The sequence below is a fragment of the Drosophila kikkawai genome, chromosome 3L (assembly GCF_030179895.1).
Source record: "Drosophila kikkawai strain 14028-0561.14 chromosome 3L, DkikHiC1v2, whole genome shotgun sequence".
Classification (NCBI taxonomy): Eukaryota; Metazoa; Arthropoda; class Insecta; order Diptera; family Drosophilidae; genus Drosophila; species Drosophila kikkawai.
Window position 1 is genome coordinate 20,432,429 of NC_091730.1, and position 16,594 is coordinate 20,449,022.

Below are 16,594 nucleotides of genomic sequence, written 5' to 3' on the forward strand. Positions count from 1 at the left end.
TGTCTCTTCCATTATTCTTTTAATCTGCAAATACAACTATGTACGTTTACACACACATACACATGAAATGGAAATCAAACGGAACTGAGAGCTGAGATGTTGAGAGGTGCACTGAAATCTTTTGGGGTAGAGGAGCTATCTCGTTGGTGATGCTGCTAAACTATTGCTGGCGACTCTGGAATCGCAATCCCTTCGCCTGGGCTTACATATAGATGAAGTTAAACCTGAGAGAGAGAAAAAATTAGCTTGATATTTGGGTATGCCACGATCACAACTCACCTGCAGAGGGCCTGCGGCAGCGACGAGATGATCGGTCCATAGCCTTGCGAGTTGTCGTATAGCTCGAACAGCGGCGCAGCAACAAGCTTATAATTTTTGGGCACAGCAAAAAGTGCTAGATTACGGAAAACGATAGAGACAGAATTGATGTATGTTGAGAGAGCATGGAGCATAGAGTCACGGAGGGCATTATCTAGGGGGTATTACAATCGGTTGGTACAGTTTACATATAAAGAATAGTCTCGCTGCCGTATGATATATAAAGAGTTTTTTATGTTTTTACATTCATAGTTGGATTCATTAGACTAATTACACTGGGCTTCGTTGCGACTCGCAAAATGCAAAATATATGACACTTTGCTGGCCCAACGAAGCCCGCTTATAAGTTTCAGTTATGAACATAATTTCCATTAAGAGCAACCTTATACATGGTGTGGTCGGTTCACTAAGCAAGTAAGTACGTATGGGCGAGAGAGTATTTTGCTTTGTGTTTACATTGACGAGTGCTTATATTAAAAGGAGCGACTGGAATCTGCGACCTGGCTGCGGCGCAGCATGCACGCAAATCTGCACAACACGCGAGATTTGGGCACATGACCAGAGCAGCCAGCAACGTTACAATGCTCACTCGACTGCCTGCCCGGTGGATACACAATCTTAAGATTGAACAACACATCACTTGACAAAAGTAAGAGTAGAAGCTAGGAGATAATGTAAGTAAGTAGGAGGATAATAACATGGCTGCGCTCAGTCTCACAAGACATGTCGACATATTTACATAATTAATGTACAAGAACAATCATTGAGTTTTGGACGGGAAAAAAAGAACAAAATATGCCAACACGCAGTTCAGTTCTGAGCAAAAAAGAGTACAATTTGAATTTTGATTTGGATTTGAGACACTTTTTTCAAGATACAAGAATCAAACTAACTAAGAGTTCCGCCCGCCTTGCGATCGATCTGTTTGTTTCTTTCTTTCTCTGTTTCTTTGACTTTTCTGTTTGCTCGATTCTGGCATTGCACTCTTGAGAGTTGAGTTGGGTAGATACGACACACACGGCGCTAATGGAACAGCTCAGGGTACATCGTAACTGGCGTTCCCGTCCGTATCTAAACAGCATTGAAAAGATATGACATGAGGTTTGTTAGCGTATTCGGTTTTTTTTGGCAAACAAAAGAACAGCTATATAGGTTATATAAGAACATGGAGAAATGGATATCCTCGATATACGTTGCTCGGATATGCCGACGCGTACGGGCGTATCGGGCGAGGCCCCTGCGGATATTTACCCTTTTCATGGAGCTGGACGAGGAAGAGCCGCTTGTGCTCCTTCGGCTTGGTGATGTGCGGCGGAATGTATGGGTATTGCGGTGGCTCAAAGTTTGGCCGCCACCAATTGCCAATGGTGTCCTCTACTATCCATTCCTGCTTAACGCCATCCTGGCGACCGAGCGTCTGCAAAGCAATTGCATTTATTGATTTTAAAAATCGAGATAAAAGAGCAAAACAAGCTCATGACATTCATGTATTCACATCTCACCTCGGAAAGCAATCGCTTCAGACCCTCGACCTCGTCCTCGCCGGCATTGAGCTCGCCGCCCGGCAGTTTGAAGAATGTGGTGCCCAGCTGTAGGAGCAGTACATGGGGCAGCCCATGCTCGTGGACCAGCAGCACTCCCTCCACAGACCGGCGCATGCCAATTCTATCAAATTCCTCTCGCATCCGCTGAAAGCGCGACGGCACCGACGGATCCTTCTCAAAGAGCGGCTCCTTGGTGCCGAATGTGTAGTTGGTCAGCGGGTATCTGCAAATATGATGCATTTATTTATTATCATCGGGGGACTCCACGAATCGAGATTCCCTAGATAACTCACAGGTTGATGGTGCGATTGATGGTCAGCGCCTGGTTGGTGGCATACTTTTGCGTGCCATTGTTGTTGCTGTTGACGGCATCCGCCTGGCCTTGGCTTCCGCGGCGCGGCCAGCCGGAGCCCGATTTATTTGAGACTTGCGAGGACGCCATTTTGTTATACACACACCGCGAGTCCGCTCCGGTCCCGTTTGTGTACGAAAACTGCTCTTCAAGTGATCTGGGTGCTCGGAGACAACTCTCCCACAACTGGACTAGCTTTGGCTATATATTTACAAACGTTGTTGATAATTTGGCATTAGTTTGAGGCGATTTCTTAATGTTTTATTGCCCAGCAATTTTGCAAAAAAAATTTACGCCGGGACCAGGGATTCAGAAACTACTGATATATCAGTGTTGCCAGATGATAATTAGACTCTACCTCTAAAAAAAATACCCCTGGTCACACTTTAATCGCACAAACATTGGCGCTGCCATACCTTCCGAGGAAATTGCAGTTTAGCAGCGAGTGGCAACGCTTCGCTTTTCATCGCCCCCAATCTGGCACCACTGCTCCATTAGTTTTTTGTTTATGTTGGACGTTGTCGGAAAAATCGGCTGTTTTCCCGTGCGTCCGCTCTGCCATGAAAAGCTGCTAAAAAGCTAAATATAAAAATCAGCGCAGCGCGCGGCCAGACTCTCGTTCGGGACACGGGAAATATGTGAATGCGGAGAGACGGAATGGAAAACGCATCTTGTGTGTGTACATAAGTGTGTATGCGTTTGCGGTTGTGCTTGTGTTGGTGCACGGTGCAATGGAAAAGTGATTATTATAAATGAAAAGCAGAGAAATGTGTAAGTGTGCCACCGAAAAGGCTTTGAACTTTCGCATTTACGTGTTTTCACCTCATCCTTTCATCTTCCGCTCCCCCGCCTTCGGCGCACCAGCAGACGACGACAACCAACTCCCACTTGTACGTGTGCGGGGTGCGCAGTGAAGCAGGGGTGTTTGTGTTTGCAGTGGTGTGCGTGCAGATAAAAGACTCTACGCTTCGAGTTTCTGTTCCGGAAGGATATTTGGTGTCAACCGGAGGGAATAATATGCAGGCACGTCCATTAATTACGCGAAAGGTCAAAAGTTAGGACCCAAGGAGCCCCACAATAATAATGTTGTAAGGAGGCGGCGAGGGAGAGAGCAAGCTACAGAGAAATAAAGAGAGAGAGAGAGAGAGAGCGAGCTATTGTGCAGGTGTGAGTGCGTGGTAGAACAAAGAGGACGAAAAACACGGCTGGGCTGGAATTCGCCGCACGGCGAATTGTTGTTTTGTACCAACAAAAAATCGAAAGGAAAACAAGGATTCTACGGATTTTTATTGAAACTGAATATACTTAAGACTGCCCAGTTATACAACCCAAGAGCCATGTCTGCGGCGGAACTTGAGGCGGAAGCTGCCGCCCAAGAGCAGCAACAGCAACAGCAACCGCCGCCCAGCGAGGAAACCAACAACACTACTGCCATCGATGAAAATGCTTCCACGACATCCAACAACGGCTTCAACAATAACATCGACATAGAGACACAGCTGCAGATGAGCAGCTTGGATCACAACCAAATGCAACTGGAGGGTAATAGCAACAACGGTGGAATCCAGGGACTGGGAATAGGACTCATGAACTCCTCACCGCCGCCGCACAGCTACCGGCACTCGCGGGCCTATCGCCACTTCAAGAATCCGCCGCAGCCGCACATGTGCATTCGCACCACAACGGAAGCCGGAGAGGAGCTGTTCATCAACGTCCTTAGCTGGACACGCATTGTGATACCGCAGGAGCCCAGTGATCCCATTCCTCTTTACGGTGGCATGCGCGTAAGTTTTCACGGGAATAAACTCTACATTTTAGGGATCTTAAAAGATTAAATAATTATTAATTACCTACAAATCATATCCTTTCAGGTGCCACCTGGCAGCCCACGCAGTCCTCCCATTGTCTTTGCCGTCATGGCCAATCCGGAGGTGCTCAAGGACTCTGGACGCCACAGCAAAGACCCCGAGGAGCGACGTGCCATGGTGGAGCTGATGTGTGACTTTGTGGAGGCTATGAATCCAGGCGTGAAATTAGTCAGGTAATAACATGGCCATTTCCTAATGAACTTTAACTAATAAAAAATCATCTCCCCGTTAGAAACGCCGTAATACTTAAGGATCGCGACATCTCCGGCGAGCTGAAGGACGTGTGGAATGCAGTGCAGGCGCAGCGAGATCGCGAACGGGAGGAGCAAATGATGCAGCAGCGCCAGCAGCAGCATTACCAGAACATCACCACGCAACAAATGTTTCCCAAATCGCCAGATGCAGCGCGGGCGGCCAGTGCCGGTGCCAGTGCGATGAACAACGAGGCTGGCTCGCCACCGGCTCACCCAGAGTCGCTGCTGGCAGAGCACGGCAATGGCAATGGCAACGGTAATGGCATCACCCTGGCTGTGTTTGCCCAGCAGCTGGACAACAAGGTGGCCAGTGAGCAGGCAGAGCAGCAGCAACAGGAGCAGCAGCAATCAGCACTATTGGAGGAGGCTTGTGTGGATCAAACGGATGCGGGCAGCTCGGTAAATGGAGCAGCCACTGGGCTGGACAATCACCCAAATGTGGATACCGAATCAGAGATAAAGGCAGTTGCTCCAGTAACCACAAATGGAGCCAGTACGCCCTCGCCAAATGTCACACCCCATACAGCACCAGCTCCAGTTCCAGCACCTGCACCTGCTCCGGCTCCAGCTGCCACACCAACACCACCTGCTGCTGCTGCTGCTCCCGCTAAGAAGGAAAAGCTGGGCGGCTTCTTGCCCAATGGCTGCATCTTCCCGCGCTTCAAGAACAACAAGCACAAGGACAAGGACAGCAGTCACAAGGAAGGCAAGAGCAAAGAGAAGACCCTGCTGAATGCCCTCAAGAAGAGCAGCAAGGAGAAGAAGGTGGCGCCCAGCGAACAGCCGCCAGTGGAGAAGACTGCCGCTGCCTCGGACAATGGCACCACCACGCAGTACGAGAAGAATTGCATCAATAATCTGGAGTGCGAGGTGCAGAAGCTGGACCTGAACAGCGGCAGCAATAGCGATAACAACAGTATGTTTATCAAGCTGAAAGTGTCGCCGGCGGCCAATGCCACAGCAGCGGCAGCGGCGGCCAAGTAGAGACCCAGAATCCTGAACACAAATCTCGTAGGTAAGTGGGAGAGCTAGGAAATCGACAGTGCAAGGATCTGCCGAGCGTCCCTTAGGGCTTAGAGTCGTGAATAGAGAGAGCGAGAGGGAGTCGTGTAGCATATACAAGATTTATATATACAGTATACAGAACACAAGCCACTCACACACACAAAAACATCTTTTGGATAGCCATTGAGAGACCACAGAACATAAATCAGAGACAGTTGTGCCATGCTCACCAGCTCATATAGACAGCGCTTCTCCCAAGGATCTTCCCCCGGCATTTACGCAACTGACAAAATGATTAACGTATTTACATAGTTCAATATACATATGTATGAGATTCGCATACACAGAGTTTGCCTTATATACAACAAGACCCAACAAGGGGAGAGCGATCCAAGAACCTAGCAGCCAGAAGTCAAGTATATTTAACAAATAATCAAGTTGTAATCAAGAGAAACTCATGCGCCAAAAACATCCCAGCACACAACTCACTACTCATCACATTTTGGGCTAACAGATAGCTAGCTCCATTCCCTGATTTCACATCCATGATCACTAAAAGCCATGCAAAAGTATTACGAATGATCCTCGCAGATCCCTCCACCACCACCTCCTCCTCAGCACCCTCGATCGATTGATCTCCACGCTTTGAAGTTGAGGGCTGTAGAATGGGCGCGGTTTTAGAGACGGCTCTATATATATGTAGCAACAACTAACTTATGTACCTAAAAGTATACCAGGATACCGACACGAGAACTCGTATACACAGATCCGCCATGTCGCTATTATTATGTTTTATTTGTGTTTAAAGTTTAACTTTTAACTTCCCTTCCATTGAGTGTGTTTTCCCATTTTTTATTTATTTTTCGTGCGTGCTTACTGTGTTGTAATTGAAACTATTGATGGAATGTCCTTTACCTGAGCCCCCCTTAATGTGTTTTTATTGTTTTGTGCTAACACCCGAGAACCCTCAACTTCAAACGAAACCATTCACGAATCGTAAACATATATAGTGTGGCTATATCACTGATATAGAGTGTAGAGAGAGTCAATCACAAAAATTCGAATAATACAAAAATTCGGGAACCCAACTAAAAAGAGGAAAAGAAAAACAAAGAAAAAAAAAACTAAAAAACAGTTTCAACTGCAATATCGGACTGAACAATGCTGCCATATAAAAATATATATAATTAACATCTATATGCAAATATATTGCAATTTCCATAAATGAACGAAATTTCAATTGTGATTCAATTCGAAAAATCTAATTTTGTTTCCACATCGAAAACACTATTTTGAAGAAAACAAACCCAATACACATACAACACGTATACAGAATACCGAATAAAATATAATTTTGTTTGCTAGGCAAAACAAAACTAAACAAAAAAAAAAACACCAAGTAAGCTCCAAGAAAACGCAACACCAAAAACTTTTTCTTTTGGTTTTTGTGTTTGTTTTTTTCTCTTTTGTTCTTAGTTCTTTCGTTTAGGTGCCATACAAGTAAAGATGTATGAGAATTAATCAAAATTGATTGCCTAAACCTAGAGTTTCCTTAATTGTGAGTTGGAACGAGTCCCCGAATCGGAGGATCCACGGATCGTGGGCGACGGATGAGAAGAACCCTAAAGTATATGCTAGTTTTTAACTGGTTGTAAATGAGAGAAATGCTCGTGTAAAATTAGTATTAAATTATAGCACCACCAACCCAACAAGAACAACAACCACATCAAGAAACATCAACAGAATCACACTATATAATTACAAATTAAAAACTAGTTTAAGATTCAAGTCTTCTAAGCGAAGAGCAAAAAAGCAATAATTTTACGTGAAAAGAGAAAGGCGGTGCAAGAAAATGATGATGAAAATGCGTGCCGAACAGCAAAGTGAGGGCTGTTCTTTAAAATCTCTGGAATTTCTTTAAAAATATTCAAGTGTTGGTAACAATATTCAAAATACATTTCCCAAAAAAATAATTGATAACCTGATTCCATTGGCCTAGAACACATTTAGCCTGTCCATCCAAGTCTTTTTTGTAATTGTACGTTGGATCAACCGAATGTTAATTATACCCTTGCAGGGTATTATAATTTCAGTCAGAAGTTTGCAACGCAGTGAAGGAGACGTTTCCGACCCTATAAAGTATATATATTCTTGATCAGCATCAACAGCCGAGTCGATCTAGCCATGTCCGTCTGTCCGTCTGTCCGTCCGTCTGTCCGTCTGTCCGTCTGTCCGTCCGTCTGTCCGTTTCTACGCAAACTAGTCCCTCAGTTTTAAAGCTATCTGAATGAAACTTTTCATATAGTCTTCTATTTACTCTCACTGCTATATATGTCGGAACGGGCCGGATCGGACGACTATATCATATAGCTGCCATACAAATGTTCAATAAATTTTTAGAAAAATAATTTTAACTTGGCTGTTTTTCAATATTATTCCATCATTTTTGAGATATAGCCTTTTTATATTATTCCAGAATTTTGGTAAAAATTTTATGAAAATCGGACCACTATATCTTATAGCTGCCATAGGAACGATCGGGAAATTAATCAAAAAAATTATAACTTCGTTGTTTTTCAACGTATTTTAATCTACTTTGACACATGAGCTTCTGGTATTATTTCAAAATTTTGGTAAAAATTTTATGACAATCGGACGACTATATCTTATAGCTGCCATAGGAACGATAGGGAAAGTAATAGAAAAAATTATAACTTCGTTGTTTTTCAATGTATTTTCATCTACTCTGAGATATGAGCTTTACTTATTATTATAGAATTTTGGTATACATTTTATGAAAGTCGGACAACTATATCATATAGCAGCCATAGAAGCGATCAGATGTAGAGAAAATGTAAAGCTGGGAATGTATAACTGTAACTGTCAAACTGCAAACATAATAAGTATAGGTAAAATGGTATGTAACTCAGTTTAGTGTCTGTTTTCGGCATTATAATTTATGACATAAATATGAAAACCAATCTGCAAGGGTATACAAACTTCGGCGTGCCGAAGTTAGCTTTCTTTCTTGTTTTTAAATTCACTTTAGAAATATTAAAAAGCATGATTTTTAAATTTATTAAAATATTTTTTTGTGTGTTTTACATTTTAAATTTCTTTTTGTCTGACAAATTTTAAAAGAAATATAATTTATTTTTTCCGTGCAAAGTCCAAACTTGACCTCGAGGCAAACATTTATTATAAAAACGTTGAAAATTTGGCAATTAGTGGGTTAATAATTAAAAAAATAACATGCCAGTGGAATTTAAGTTCAACAGCATGAAATATTAAATTTAAGATATCTGGAGATTTGCAGAACAGCCCGGAAGAATTCTACACAACACACACTAGCGAGGGAGGAAACCCAACACACAAGAACTCACATTTTTATATTGTATATGTATGTAATAATAAAAAGAACGTATTTGACAAAAGTGTACAGTTTTGTTTTATTTAGGGAAGAATTCCATATTTTCCACAGATAAAAGTAAAAAATGGATCTTTAGGATCTACGAGGATCGATGAGTTATAATAAAAGAGAAGTTAAAGCTTCAAAATCAACAAATACGTCTGGTACTTACTATAGCATGAAAGAATCTAGATCCAAGAATCTGCAGGATCTTGAATGCCATTTATTCAATAAAAAAAAGATACAAAGTTGAATCTGCGATTTATTGGTAAAAGAAGGATATACTCTTATAGATTCAATATTTGTAGCTGGGATTTATTTCAGCGAAAAAAGAATATTTTCAACAGTAAAATCTATGAAAAAAACTGTTATAATTAAAAAAATCACACGACAAAAACTTGATTAAAATCTGCTATTTATTTTGCGAATAAGGATTTAATAAATATGTGGGATACTTGGATGTGTGTGCTACTTTCTACAGAACAACCTATACAATAGATCTCCAGGATCTGTAGGGATCACTTAGACCCTTTCATTCGTCATGGTTGTTGACGGCACGCAGGCGCTCCAGCTCTGCGCGCTCCTCCTTGTTGCGCAACAGCGGCACATTGTAATCGAAGGCATAGAAGAAGCCCTTGGGCTCGCCGGTCTCCTCTGGACCGGGAACATATGGGGGCTCCTCGTGGACATAGGGCTGCTGCTCCTGCTCGGTGGGCTGATAGCGACCCTCGGCGGTCTGGTATTCGGCGGCATAGGGATCCGGATTGTGACCGGCGGCGGCGGCCAGCTCGCCCCACAGCTTAAAGTGCTCCTCCTCGGCCTTGAGAACGGCCGGTGTCTTGGTGGCCGGCAGCTTGAGGTGAGCGGGACGGTTGTCCTCCACATGGAAACCGGTCTTATCGGCGTAATAAGTGGCCACAAAGTCACGGCCATGTGGCTGCACATACTTGTACGAACCGGTCACCTTGCCGGTCTCATCACGCTTCTCGTTCTTGCCCTGATTCCAGTCCCTATAGCCATAGGCAAACTGACCCAAACCATCTTGACCGTGGTACTGGTGGGCGTCGTAATGCTCCTCCACATAGTCCTCCGGGTGCTCGATCACACGGCCCATGTAGACGAATTCCCCCCTCTCATTTCGGGCCTCGGGCAGCGGATTCTCGCCAGTTTTCGGGGCATATTCGATGTCACCAATGCCACGCAACTGGGAGCTTTGGAGGAACTGCTGAGCCTCCTCGGGCGTTATGTTGATCTTGAAGATGTTCTCACCGCTGGCTAAGGTGGCCTGTAAATGGAAGCAAAGCGTGAAATTGATTAGCCAAAAAAGCAAAACTCCAAAAGGTAAGACAACCCTCAAAAATAAGGCACACAATTCTAAAGATCACACACAAAATAAGAGATGATGTCATTTTTAGTTATTGATTAAAGTCGCGCATCAGGTCGCATGTAATGCCAGCTAAGGTTTGCTTAATATTTTTTCACATTGTATAACTTTTGTATATTTGCACTGATCAGCATCACAGTTGACATTTTATGGAGTCACAACCCGGATTTTAATTGAATAGATCTCCCATTCAGAGTGATCTTCAGTGATCGTAAATTTTAGCTTAATTATGCAAAGTAGTCTCTGCCTTTACCAGCATCAGGGTGGCAGCCAATATGAAGCACTTCATTGTGGTTTAAATATATCCAGATATATCGCTACGTTTTCACTGTTCTGTTCCGTTGGCGCGCTACTAATAACTGAATATCTCGGACCCCCTGGCTTATATACTAACTCTAAGCTCGGCTTTTTTACGTTTTGCATAAACTGTGAGATCTCGGCGAACTACGAACTGAATGAAGATGTGCGATTCGTGTGGTCGGATTCACCTGTCCGGTTTCTTACTCAGCTTCAGAATCGTACAGCCAGTGGCGGCAATATAAAGTTCATTATCGACGCGTCGCTCAAATTCGCACTTCTCTGAGATACGGGGAGATACATACATATATCCGGAGACATCATTAATTGTATGTTTGCCGCAATGCTCAATTAGTTATCTAATAGCTCAACGGGTCTTACCCATCATAAATTATTGCTTCTTTTCAGAACCCTTTTGGGGCCAGCTTCAAGTGGCATTTCAAGCTCACATTGCCTGTCGAGTGTTCGAGTAGCTTATAGATACATTTTTTGCCACTCGAGATTCTTATGGTTTCTTCAGAGGTATTTCGGGTATGGAAGAATGCCTAAAATCTGGTTTCGGTTGAACTTATCTTGATGGCAAAGGCGGTTTGTATCAAGTTAGCTCTAGAATTTTGCATGTAATCTGCATACTAGATAACAAAATCTATGTTTATCGATTTTAAATCGATTTTTGTCCGTAAAATTATCTAAAGCTTTGAAACTTCTTCATATAACTTCAGAAGAGGTCGTAAAAGAATTGTATAAATATAAAAATAAATGTATAAGAAATCTTAAGAGTCTTTGGAGAGGCTTCTTTATAAAAAGAAGGCTTTACTTTCTTTAAAATCTTTAAAAAAAAAAAACGAATTTTTGGATATTTTGTTTGAATTTCAATGATTATCCCAGAAACCCTTTACTTCCCATTTTCAATAAAAAGGTATTTCCCAGTCGCAACATTCCTATAAACACCATATTTTTCACTTAGCGGCGGGCTATATGATTTATTTACAATTAAGCATCTTTAAGCTTCTCAATCACTTTTTACTTTTAATTAATGCAAAGTTTTACTGCCTTATAGGTTGGTGAGGCTTTGACTATGACTCCGGGTTTCCTGTCCGATCGGCGGAAGTTTTTTGTGTTTAGACATGCGCTGCCAAGCACTTGAAGTCCGCTTGGAGATGGCTGCATAATTAGATGCCGGGTTTTAAATGTCAGTTCAATAAGCCTCGAAGCTCAAGTGTAATTAGAGCTCAATGGGCCTCCAGTTTGGAGAAGGGTTTCGGGTTTCGGATTTCGTTATCGTGCAAACTCTTGAAAGGCGCTTATTAGGGGCTGCTTACAAAGGGCAAAACTGCGCAGTTGTTCGATTACACAAAATGACTTAACTATTTAAATAATAAACACGCTTCACGTTCTTCTTCAATCATCGATTCGAATTCCGATTCTACTGTTGCAGTCGTCGTCTATTTTGAAAGCCAAGCGTAGCCAAAGCGCCACATCATCATCCTACTCCCAAGTAGGTATCATCATCCTCATCAACATTTACGGTTGCCGAGTGTTTCACACTGTTTTTTGGGGTCTTTTTATCTATTTTTAAACATATTATTATTATTTGTTTCAAGCTGGCAGACAAAGACGAGCCAAGTTCGAGACTTTCGGTGTTCTAAGCCATAGAATTAAGCTGGTTTCAAATAACTAAAAACAACAACTTTGGTAACAACTAAGGTTCTGGGTTAATTTATGATTCACCAACAGGTTGGGTGCGGATTTATGCGACAACAACAAAGCCTAACCTTCTGACGTCCCATTCAGATACATTCAGATTTATTTTTTGTTATTCTGGCAATTTCGGGAATCTGCTTTATAAATAAATAAACAAACTACGAGTAGATTCTTATTATATGGAAAATTCATTGATTCATTCTTAAATGTCGTTATTTTGTTATCGAATTCCAATTGATGATGCCAATGTCTAAATAAAAACGAAGACCTAATTTCCAGCAAAAAAGCTGGTTTCGGGGCCTCTCCGTCTTAAATTTTCGGCTGTTGATAATTATTTATAATATATTGGCTTTATAATATAAAATAATTGCGTATGATAAATGAATGCGCTGACGTTGTTTTCTTGTTTTTGATGCCAAACGATCGGTCGTGCTGCTGCTGTGGGAAACAGATGAAATGTCAATTAAATTTGCATGAATGTTTATTTTTGATAAACGTTCTAAGATTTTCGATTTAGCTAGGTTTCACTTCCTCGAGATTTTGAAATAAATTATTCAAAGAGTTCGCAGGTAAGCACGAATCAAGTGCGAACAATGAGATTGAAGAGTAAAGGTGCTACTTACTTCCAAAATGCTTCATAATTGCCAAGAGGCACTTCCTCATTATTTTGAATGAAAGCTCACTAAACAAGAAGCATTTCAAGAGCCTGAGGCGTAATAACATAAGCTAAGAATGTAGCCGAGTTGGGTACTGATTCCCCACATACATTTTAATGAAATTGTCTAACCAACATTATGCGTTATTAAAAGCACAAACAAATTTTAATTCCTTGGCATAAGTACATAAAGTACATTGAATATTAAATATAAGTTAAAGCTAATTATATTCAAAGTAAGGTATTTAATATTTATTTAAATCAAAAATACTTTCTGTTTATAAATAAAAAAGACTTATTTTTCCTTGCTTAATACGGTTGTAATTCAAATTTAACGGTCAACGAAGTTTCGTAGCAGACAGTCACTGAACGGCTATGCTTTGACGACCAGGGCTGCATCGTCGATACATGCGATAGCTCGTCGTTAACTACCACCAGTTTCGGTTTTATTTTGCTACACACTATTGTTTTGGCTTCGGTCACACTGAGTCTGTTCATCAAAAAACTAAAAATTATTTAAGTATTTAACAATTCTAAATTAATTGTGGCCCCCTTGAGTAGTGCCAGTGCGTAACCAAGTCCTTAGCCCACACAGCGCGACAACGCGAAAACCATGGTAGTGTCGGAGACGGAAAAGGTGAGGAAAAAAGGCTACGCCGCATGGTTTCGGATTCGGTCTCTCAATTTCGTCGGCTGAGGTTGAGCCGTGGCAGCAGAGGCAAAACAGAACAGGGTTGTTGCACAAGAGGGGAGGTCGATCAGAAGCAGCAGCAGTACAGTGGCGTGGCACCATCTCCCTCATTGCTCACCGTTTCCAATCAGCATCCGCAATCGAAGATTTGTAATTTCGCGCACATTTACCCATATTCACCGCTAATTGTTACTTGTTATTTGCACGCCTTTGTCAACGTCATTGCTCTCTCTCCACCCTACTATCTTTCTATCTCCCTCCTTCGCGGTCACTCGCTCTCGCATTTGCATACCATCCACACGTTTTTCACCGCTGCTCTCTCTCGTTGTTGCTGGAATTTATTTTGTCAAGAAATCGCACGCGAGTGTGTGAGTGCGTGCGTGTTTTATATCGCGCGCCCGCGTGCTGGTGTGTGTGGATTTATATACAGCATAAATAGGCGAAGCAGAGAGACGAAAAAGAAAGACTAAATTACTGCAATAAGCGGTCGCGACGAACAGTTAAATTATATTTTTTTTTTGGCATGACCGCGCCGCGTCTTGCATCGACTGAAGTGAACCGTTAGTTTTCCTTTGCTCATCTGCTCTCTCAGCTCCTTTCTTGTTCGTGTACTTTTCAGTCAACCGCTGCCTCGAACTCGCACGCCCAGTCGTGTCGCGAATTTAAGCCGCAACTCTTTGTTCCAGTTGGAGACGAAAAGTGAAAATTCTTTAATTCAATAAAACCTCAATTCTTTCAACAGGCTATCTGTGTTTTTATGTCAAATTTTTACGCGTGTGTGTGTGTGTGTGTGCTGTTTTTCATTGCTACTTTCGATTCGGAGTTCGTCAGGAACAGTTGTTTTAACCCTATAAATGTATTTTTCTAGTCCAACCCGTCTAAAGTAATAGTTTAACACTCACCCATAACTAGTTAACGTTTTTAATATTTTTTTGGTTAATAATACCCGAAGTGAAGAGACTGCAGTGAGAAATCGAGAAGTAATCCACATACACGCATACACGAACCGAAATCAAAAGCTTCGCTCTCGTATCGCACACACGCACACACCAACACGTTCACCCACTGAACTCAACCCAACTCTCTCACACACACACACACTCACACACAGAGAGAACCTGAGAGCGCGCCAAGTGAATCAGCTACGATCGAGCAAGATCTCTCCGGAAAATCCATCAAATCGCATCCTCCAAACACGGCCGCCAACATGCAGAGCGACTTTCACAGAATGAAGAACTTTGCCAATCCCAAGTCTATGTTCAAAGTAAACACTCGATCGCCGTTCTCCGCTGGGATTCGCCCATCCTAATCCATTTTCTCTATCTCTCTCTTTCCACGCAGACAAGTGCTACCAGCAACGAGCAGACGGCTAACACGGTGGCCCCCGGTCGCCCAGACCCCACACCGCCGACTGCTCAGGCACCCGCTGCAGCTCCCGCCAAGGAGAAGGATCAGGAGCAGCCCAAGGCCCCGGCAGCAACCGATGCCGCTGCCCCAGCTGCTACCAGCGCTGGCGGCGATGAGGCCGTGCGCACCGAGCATCTGTTTAAACACCCGCTTCAGAACACATGGACCCTGTGGTATCTTGAGAACGATCGGTCCAAGTCTTGGGAGGACATGCAAAACGAAATTACCAGCTTCGACACCGTCGAGGACTTTTGGAGTCTATACAATCACATCAAGCCGCCATCAGAGATCAAACTGGGCAGTGACTACTCGCTTTTCAAGAAGGGAATTCGGTGGGTTTCCGTCTGAGAGTCCTTCCTGTTATGTATGCTAAATGTTTTCCCTTGCTTTACAGTCCCATGTGGGAGGATGCTGCCAACAAGCAGGGCGGTCGCTGGGTGATCACCCTCAATAAGAGCTCCAAGAGCGATTTGGATAACCTTTGGCTAGATGTGGTGAGTGTTTTTATAGATGAGAGTTTTTTTTTGAAGCACCACCTGCTACTTTTAACATTGGTCTATTTTTAGATCGGAATCATTATTTTAATGATTCCAGATTGTTCATGTATTAATAGCCGAGTTCGTATAACTCATTTCGATTACAATTACAAGTAATGATATTTCGTTATTTGCATACATATATTTTGCATACGTTTTCTTATGAAAATTCTTCAATTAAATGACTTAAATCCATATGTTTTCTGTCTTGCAGCTGCTTTGCCTGATCGGCGAGGCATTCGATCACTCGGATCAGATTTGCGGAGCTGTTGTCAATATTCGCGGCAAGAGCAACAAGATCTGTAAGTAAACACTCGCGCTTAACTGGTTTCAAATGGCAAACTGATTGTGAAATTTATTTGTTTAGCCATCTGGACTGCCAACGGAAACAACGAGGAGGCCGCCTTGGAAATCGGCCACAAGCTGCGCGATGCCCTGCGTCTGGGACGCCAGAACTCGCTGCAGTATCAGCTGCATAAGGACACGATGGTCAAGCAGGGCTCCAACGTCAAATCGATTTACACTTTGTAAGCAGACGGGCCTCGCCCGCCAACCGATCATGCTGAGTTTAGTTAGTTTTGTGTTTTTGCCTCTATATATGGTTATAAACAACAGCACTCGTGTCTAAGACCCGCTACCCCAACCCGAACCTAAAATGAGAACCATTTGTTATAAAAAGAAATTTCGGCAATTATAAAAATGGATCCGCTTTTTTGTAGTCATTTTCGATAATGGATTAAACGGAATATAATAATACTAATAATAATAAAACTACACTAAGACCGGATATCAAGATTTTTGACTGCTACTATAAGCTAAGATGTATCTTGTTCTAAGAATATCTTTGAGATGTGGATTTCGATGTTTTTGTAGGTAAAAATGCTTCTGAGACTCCTCCGAGAGGGGAAACGAGGTCAGGTTGAGGAGGATATTGCCCATATTTACAGTCTCTTGAGAAAAATGCATACTATCTATGAAATATATAGAAAAAGAGAATTTAAAATCGCGCCGATTGTTTTTGCTCTATCTTTTCGTCATCGATAATTTACCAGACCAGATTAGGGCACACTTTCTGTTACTGTCATTTCGGTTGTAGTATCAGATGTGGTTCGAGTATCAGATGTTTGGATTTTGGGGAAATTTCAACAATTTGAGATTTTTTAGGGGTAA

At 42.5% G+C, this 16,594-nt stretch overlaps 4 protein-coding genes across 11 annotated transcripts; 2 read left to right on the top strand and 2 right to left on the bottom strand.

Annotated features, from left to right (window-relative positions):
* Positions 1-7: 7 nt before the first annotated feature.
* Positions 8-2,544, bottom strand: Cpsf5 (cleavage and polyadenylation specificity factor subunit 5). 3 transcript variants are annotated; one of them, XM_070285628.1, is made up of 5 exons: positions 2,156-2,544; positions 1,821-2,085; positions 1,570-1,735; positions 280-472; positions 8-224 (listed from the first exon to the last, which is right to left on the bottom strand). In XM_070285628.1, the coding sequence occupies exons 1-5, from the start codon at positions 2,302-2,304 to the stop codon at positions 203-205; spliced, it is 795 nt and encodes a 264-aa protein (XP_070141729.1). In that variant the 5' UTR covers positions 2,305-2,544; the 3' UTR covers positions 8-202. The 3 variants fall into 3 exon arrangements, with proteins under 3 accessions (XP_070141729.1, XP_017028311.1, XP_017028312.1); XM_017172822.3 differs by having other exon boundaries at positions 11-224; positions 280-394; positions 2,156-2,542; XM_017172823.3 differs by lacking the exons at positions 8-224; positions 280-472 and adding an exon at positions 499-1,389 and having other exon boundaries at positions 2,156-2,543.
* Positions 2,545-2,651: 107 nt separating this feature from the next.
* Positions 2,652-8,718, top strand: LOC108078893 (uncharacterized). 3 transcript variants are annotated; one of them, XM_070285624.1, is made up of 5 exons: positions 2,652-2,985; positions 3,082-3,998; positions 4,086-4,255; positions 4,315-5,351; positions 6,887-8,718. In XM_070285624.1, exons 2-4 carry the CDS (start codon positions 3,552-3,554, stop codon positions 5,318-5,320), a joined length of 1,623 nt encoding a protein of 540 aa, XP_070141725.1. In that variant the 5' UTR covers positions 2,652-2,985; positions 3,082-3,551; the 3' UTR covers positions 5,321-5,351; positions 6,887-8,718. The 3 variants fall into 3 exon arrangements, with proteins under 3 accessions (XP_070141725.1, XP_017028515.1, XP_017028514.1); XM_017173026.3 differs by lacking the exon at positions 6,887-8,718 and having other exon boundaries at positions 3,079-3,998; positions 4,315-6,781; XM_017173025.3 differs by lacking the exon at positions 6,887-8,718 and having other exon boundaries at positions 4,315-6,781.
* A 430-nt stretch (positions 8,719-9,148) lies between these two features.
* On the bottom strand, positions 9,149-10,532 carry Cpr67B (Cuticular protein 67B). Its single transcript, XM_017172537.3, has 2 exons — positions 10,388-10,532; positions 9,149-10,035 (listed from the first exon to the last, which is right to left on the bottom strand). Exons 1-2 carry the CDS (start codon positions 10,421-10,423, stop codon positions 9,283-9,285), a joined length of 789 nt encoding a protein of 262 aa, XP_017028026.1. The 5' UTR covers positions 10,424-10,532; the 3' UTR covers positions 9,149-9,282.
* A 2,727-nt stretch (positions 10,533-13,259) lies between these two features.
* Positions 13,260-16,211, top strand: eIF4E1 (eukaryotic translation initiation factor 4E1). 4 transcript variants are annotated; one of them, XM_017173061.3, is made up of 6 exons: positions 13,262-13,427; positions 14,593-14,745; positions 14,823-15,220; positions 15,283-15,382; positions 15,639-15,726; positions 15,792-16,211. In XM_017173061.3, the coding sequence occupies exons 1-6, from the start codon at positions 13,404-13,406 to the stop codon at positions 15,953-15,955; spliced, it is 927 nt and encodes a 308-aa protein (XP_017028550.1). In that variant the 5' UTR covers positions 13,262-13,403; the 3' UTR covers positions 15,956-16,211. The 4 variants fall into 4 exon arrangements, with proteins under 4 accessions (XP_017028555.1, XP_017028550.1, XP_017028552.1 ...); XM_017173063.3 differs by having other exon boundaries at positions 13,289-13,427; positions 14,434-14,745; XM_017173062.3 differs by lacking the exon at positions 13,262-13,427 and adding an exon at positions 13,513-13,631.
* The last annotated feature ends 383 nt before the right edge of the window (positions 16,212-16,594 follow it).

Coding starts and splice junctions, on each gene's coding strand:
- Cpsf5 (XM_070285628.1), bottom strand. CDS start 2,304: ATGGCGTCCTCGCAAGTCTCAAATAAATCGGGCTCCGGCTGGCCGCGC. Junction 2,086..2,155: donor ATCAATCGCACCATCAACCT/GTGAGTTATCTA, acceptor TCATATTTGCAG/ATACCCGCTGACCAACTACA. Junction 1,736..1,820: donor TGAAGCGATTGCTTTCCGAG/GTGAGATGTGAA, acceptor ATTGCTTTGCAG/ACGCTCGGTCGCCAGGATGG.
- LOC108078893 (XM_070285624.1), top strand. CDS start 3,552: ATGTCTGCGGCGGAACTTGAGGCGGAAGCTGCCGCCCAAGAGCAGCAA. Junction 3,999..4,085: donor CTCTTTACGGTGGCATGCGC/GTAAGTTTTCAC, acceptor ATATCCTTTCAG/GTGCCACCTGGCAGCCCACG. Junction 4,256..4,314: donor CCAGGCGTGAAATTAGTCAG/GTAATAACATGG, acceptor TCTCCCCGTTAG/AAACGCCGTAATACTTAAGG.
- Cpr67B (XM_017172537.3), bottom strand. CDS start 10,423: ATGAAGTGCTTCATATTGGCTGCCACCCTGATGCTG. Junction 10,036..10,387: donor TGGCTGCCACCCTGATGCTG/GTAAAGGCAGAG, acceptor TTCCATTTACAG/GCCACCTTAGCCAGCGGTGA.
- eIF4E1 (XM_017173061.3), top strand. CDS start 13,404: ATGGTAGTGTCGGAGACGGAAAAG. Junction 13,428..14,592: donor TAGTGTCGGAGACGGAAAAG/GTGAGGAAAAAA, acceptor ACTCACACACAG/AGAGAACCTGAGAGCGCGCC. Junction 15,383..15,638: donor ATAACCTTTGGCTAGATGTG/GTGAGTGTTTTT, acceptor TCTGTCTTGCAG/CTGCTTTGCCTGATCGGCGA.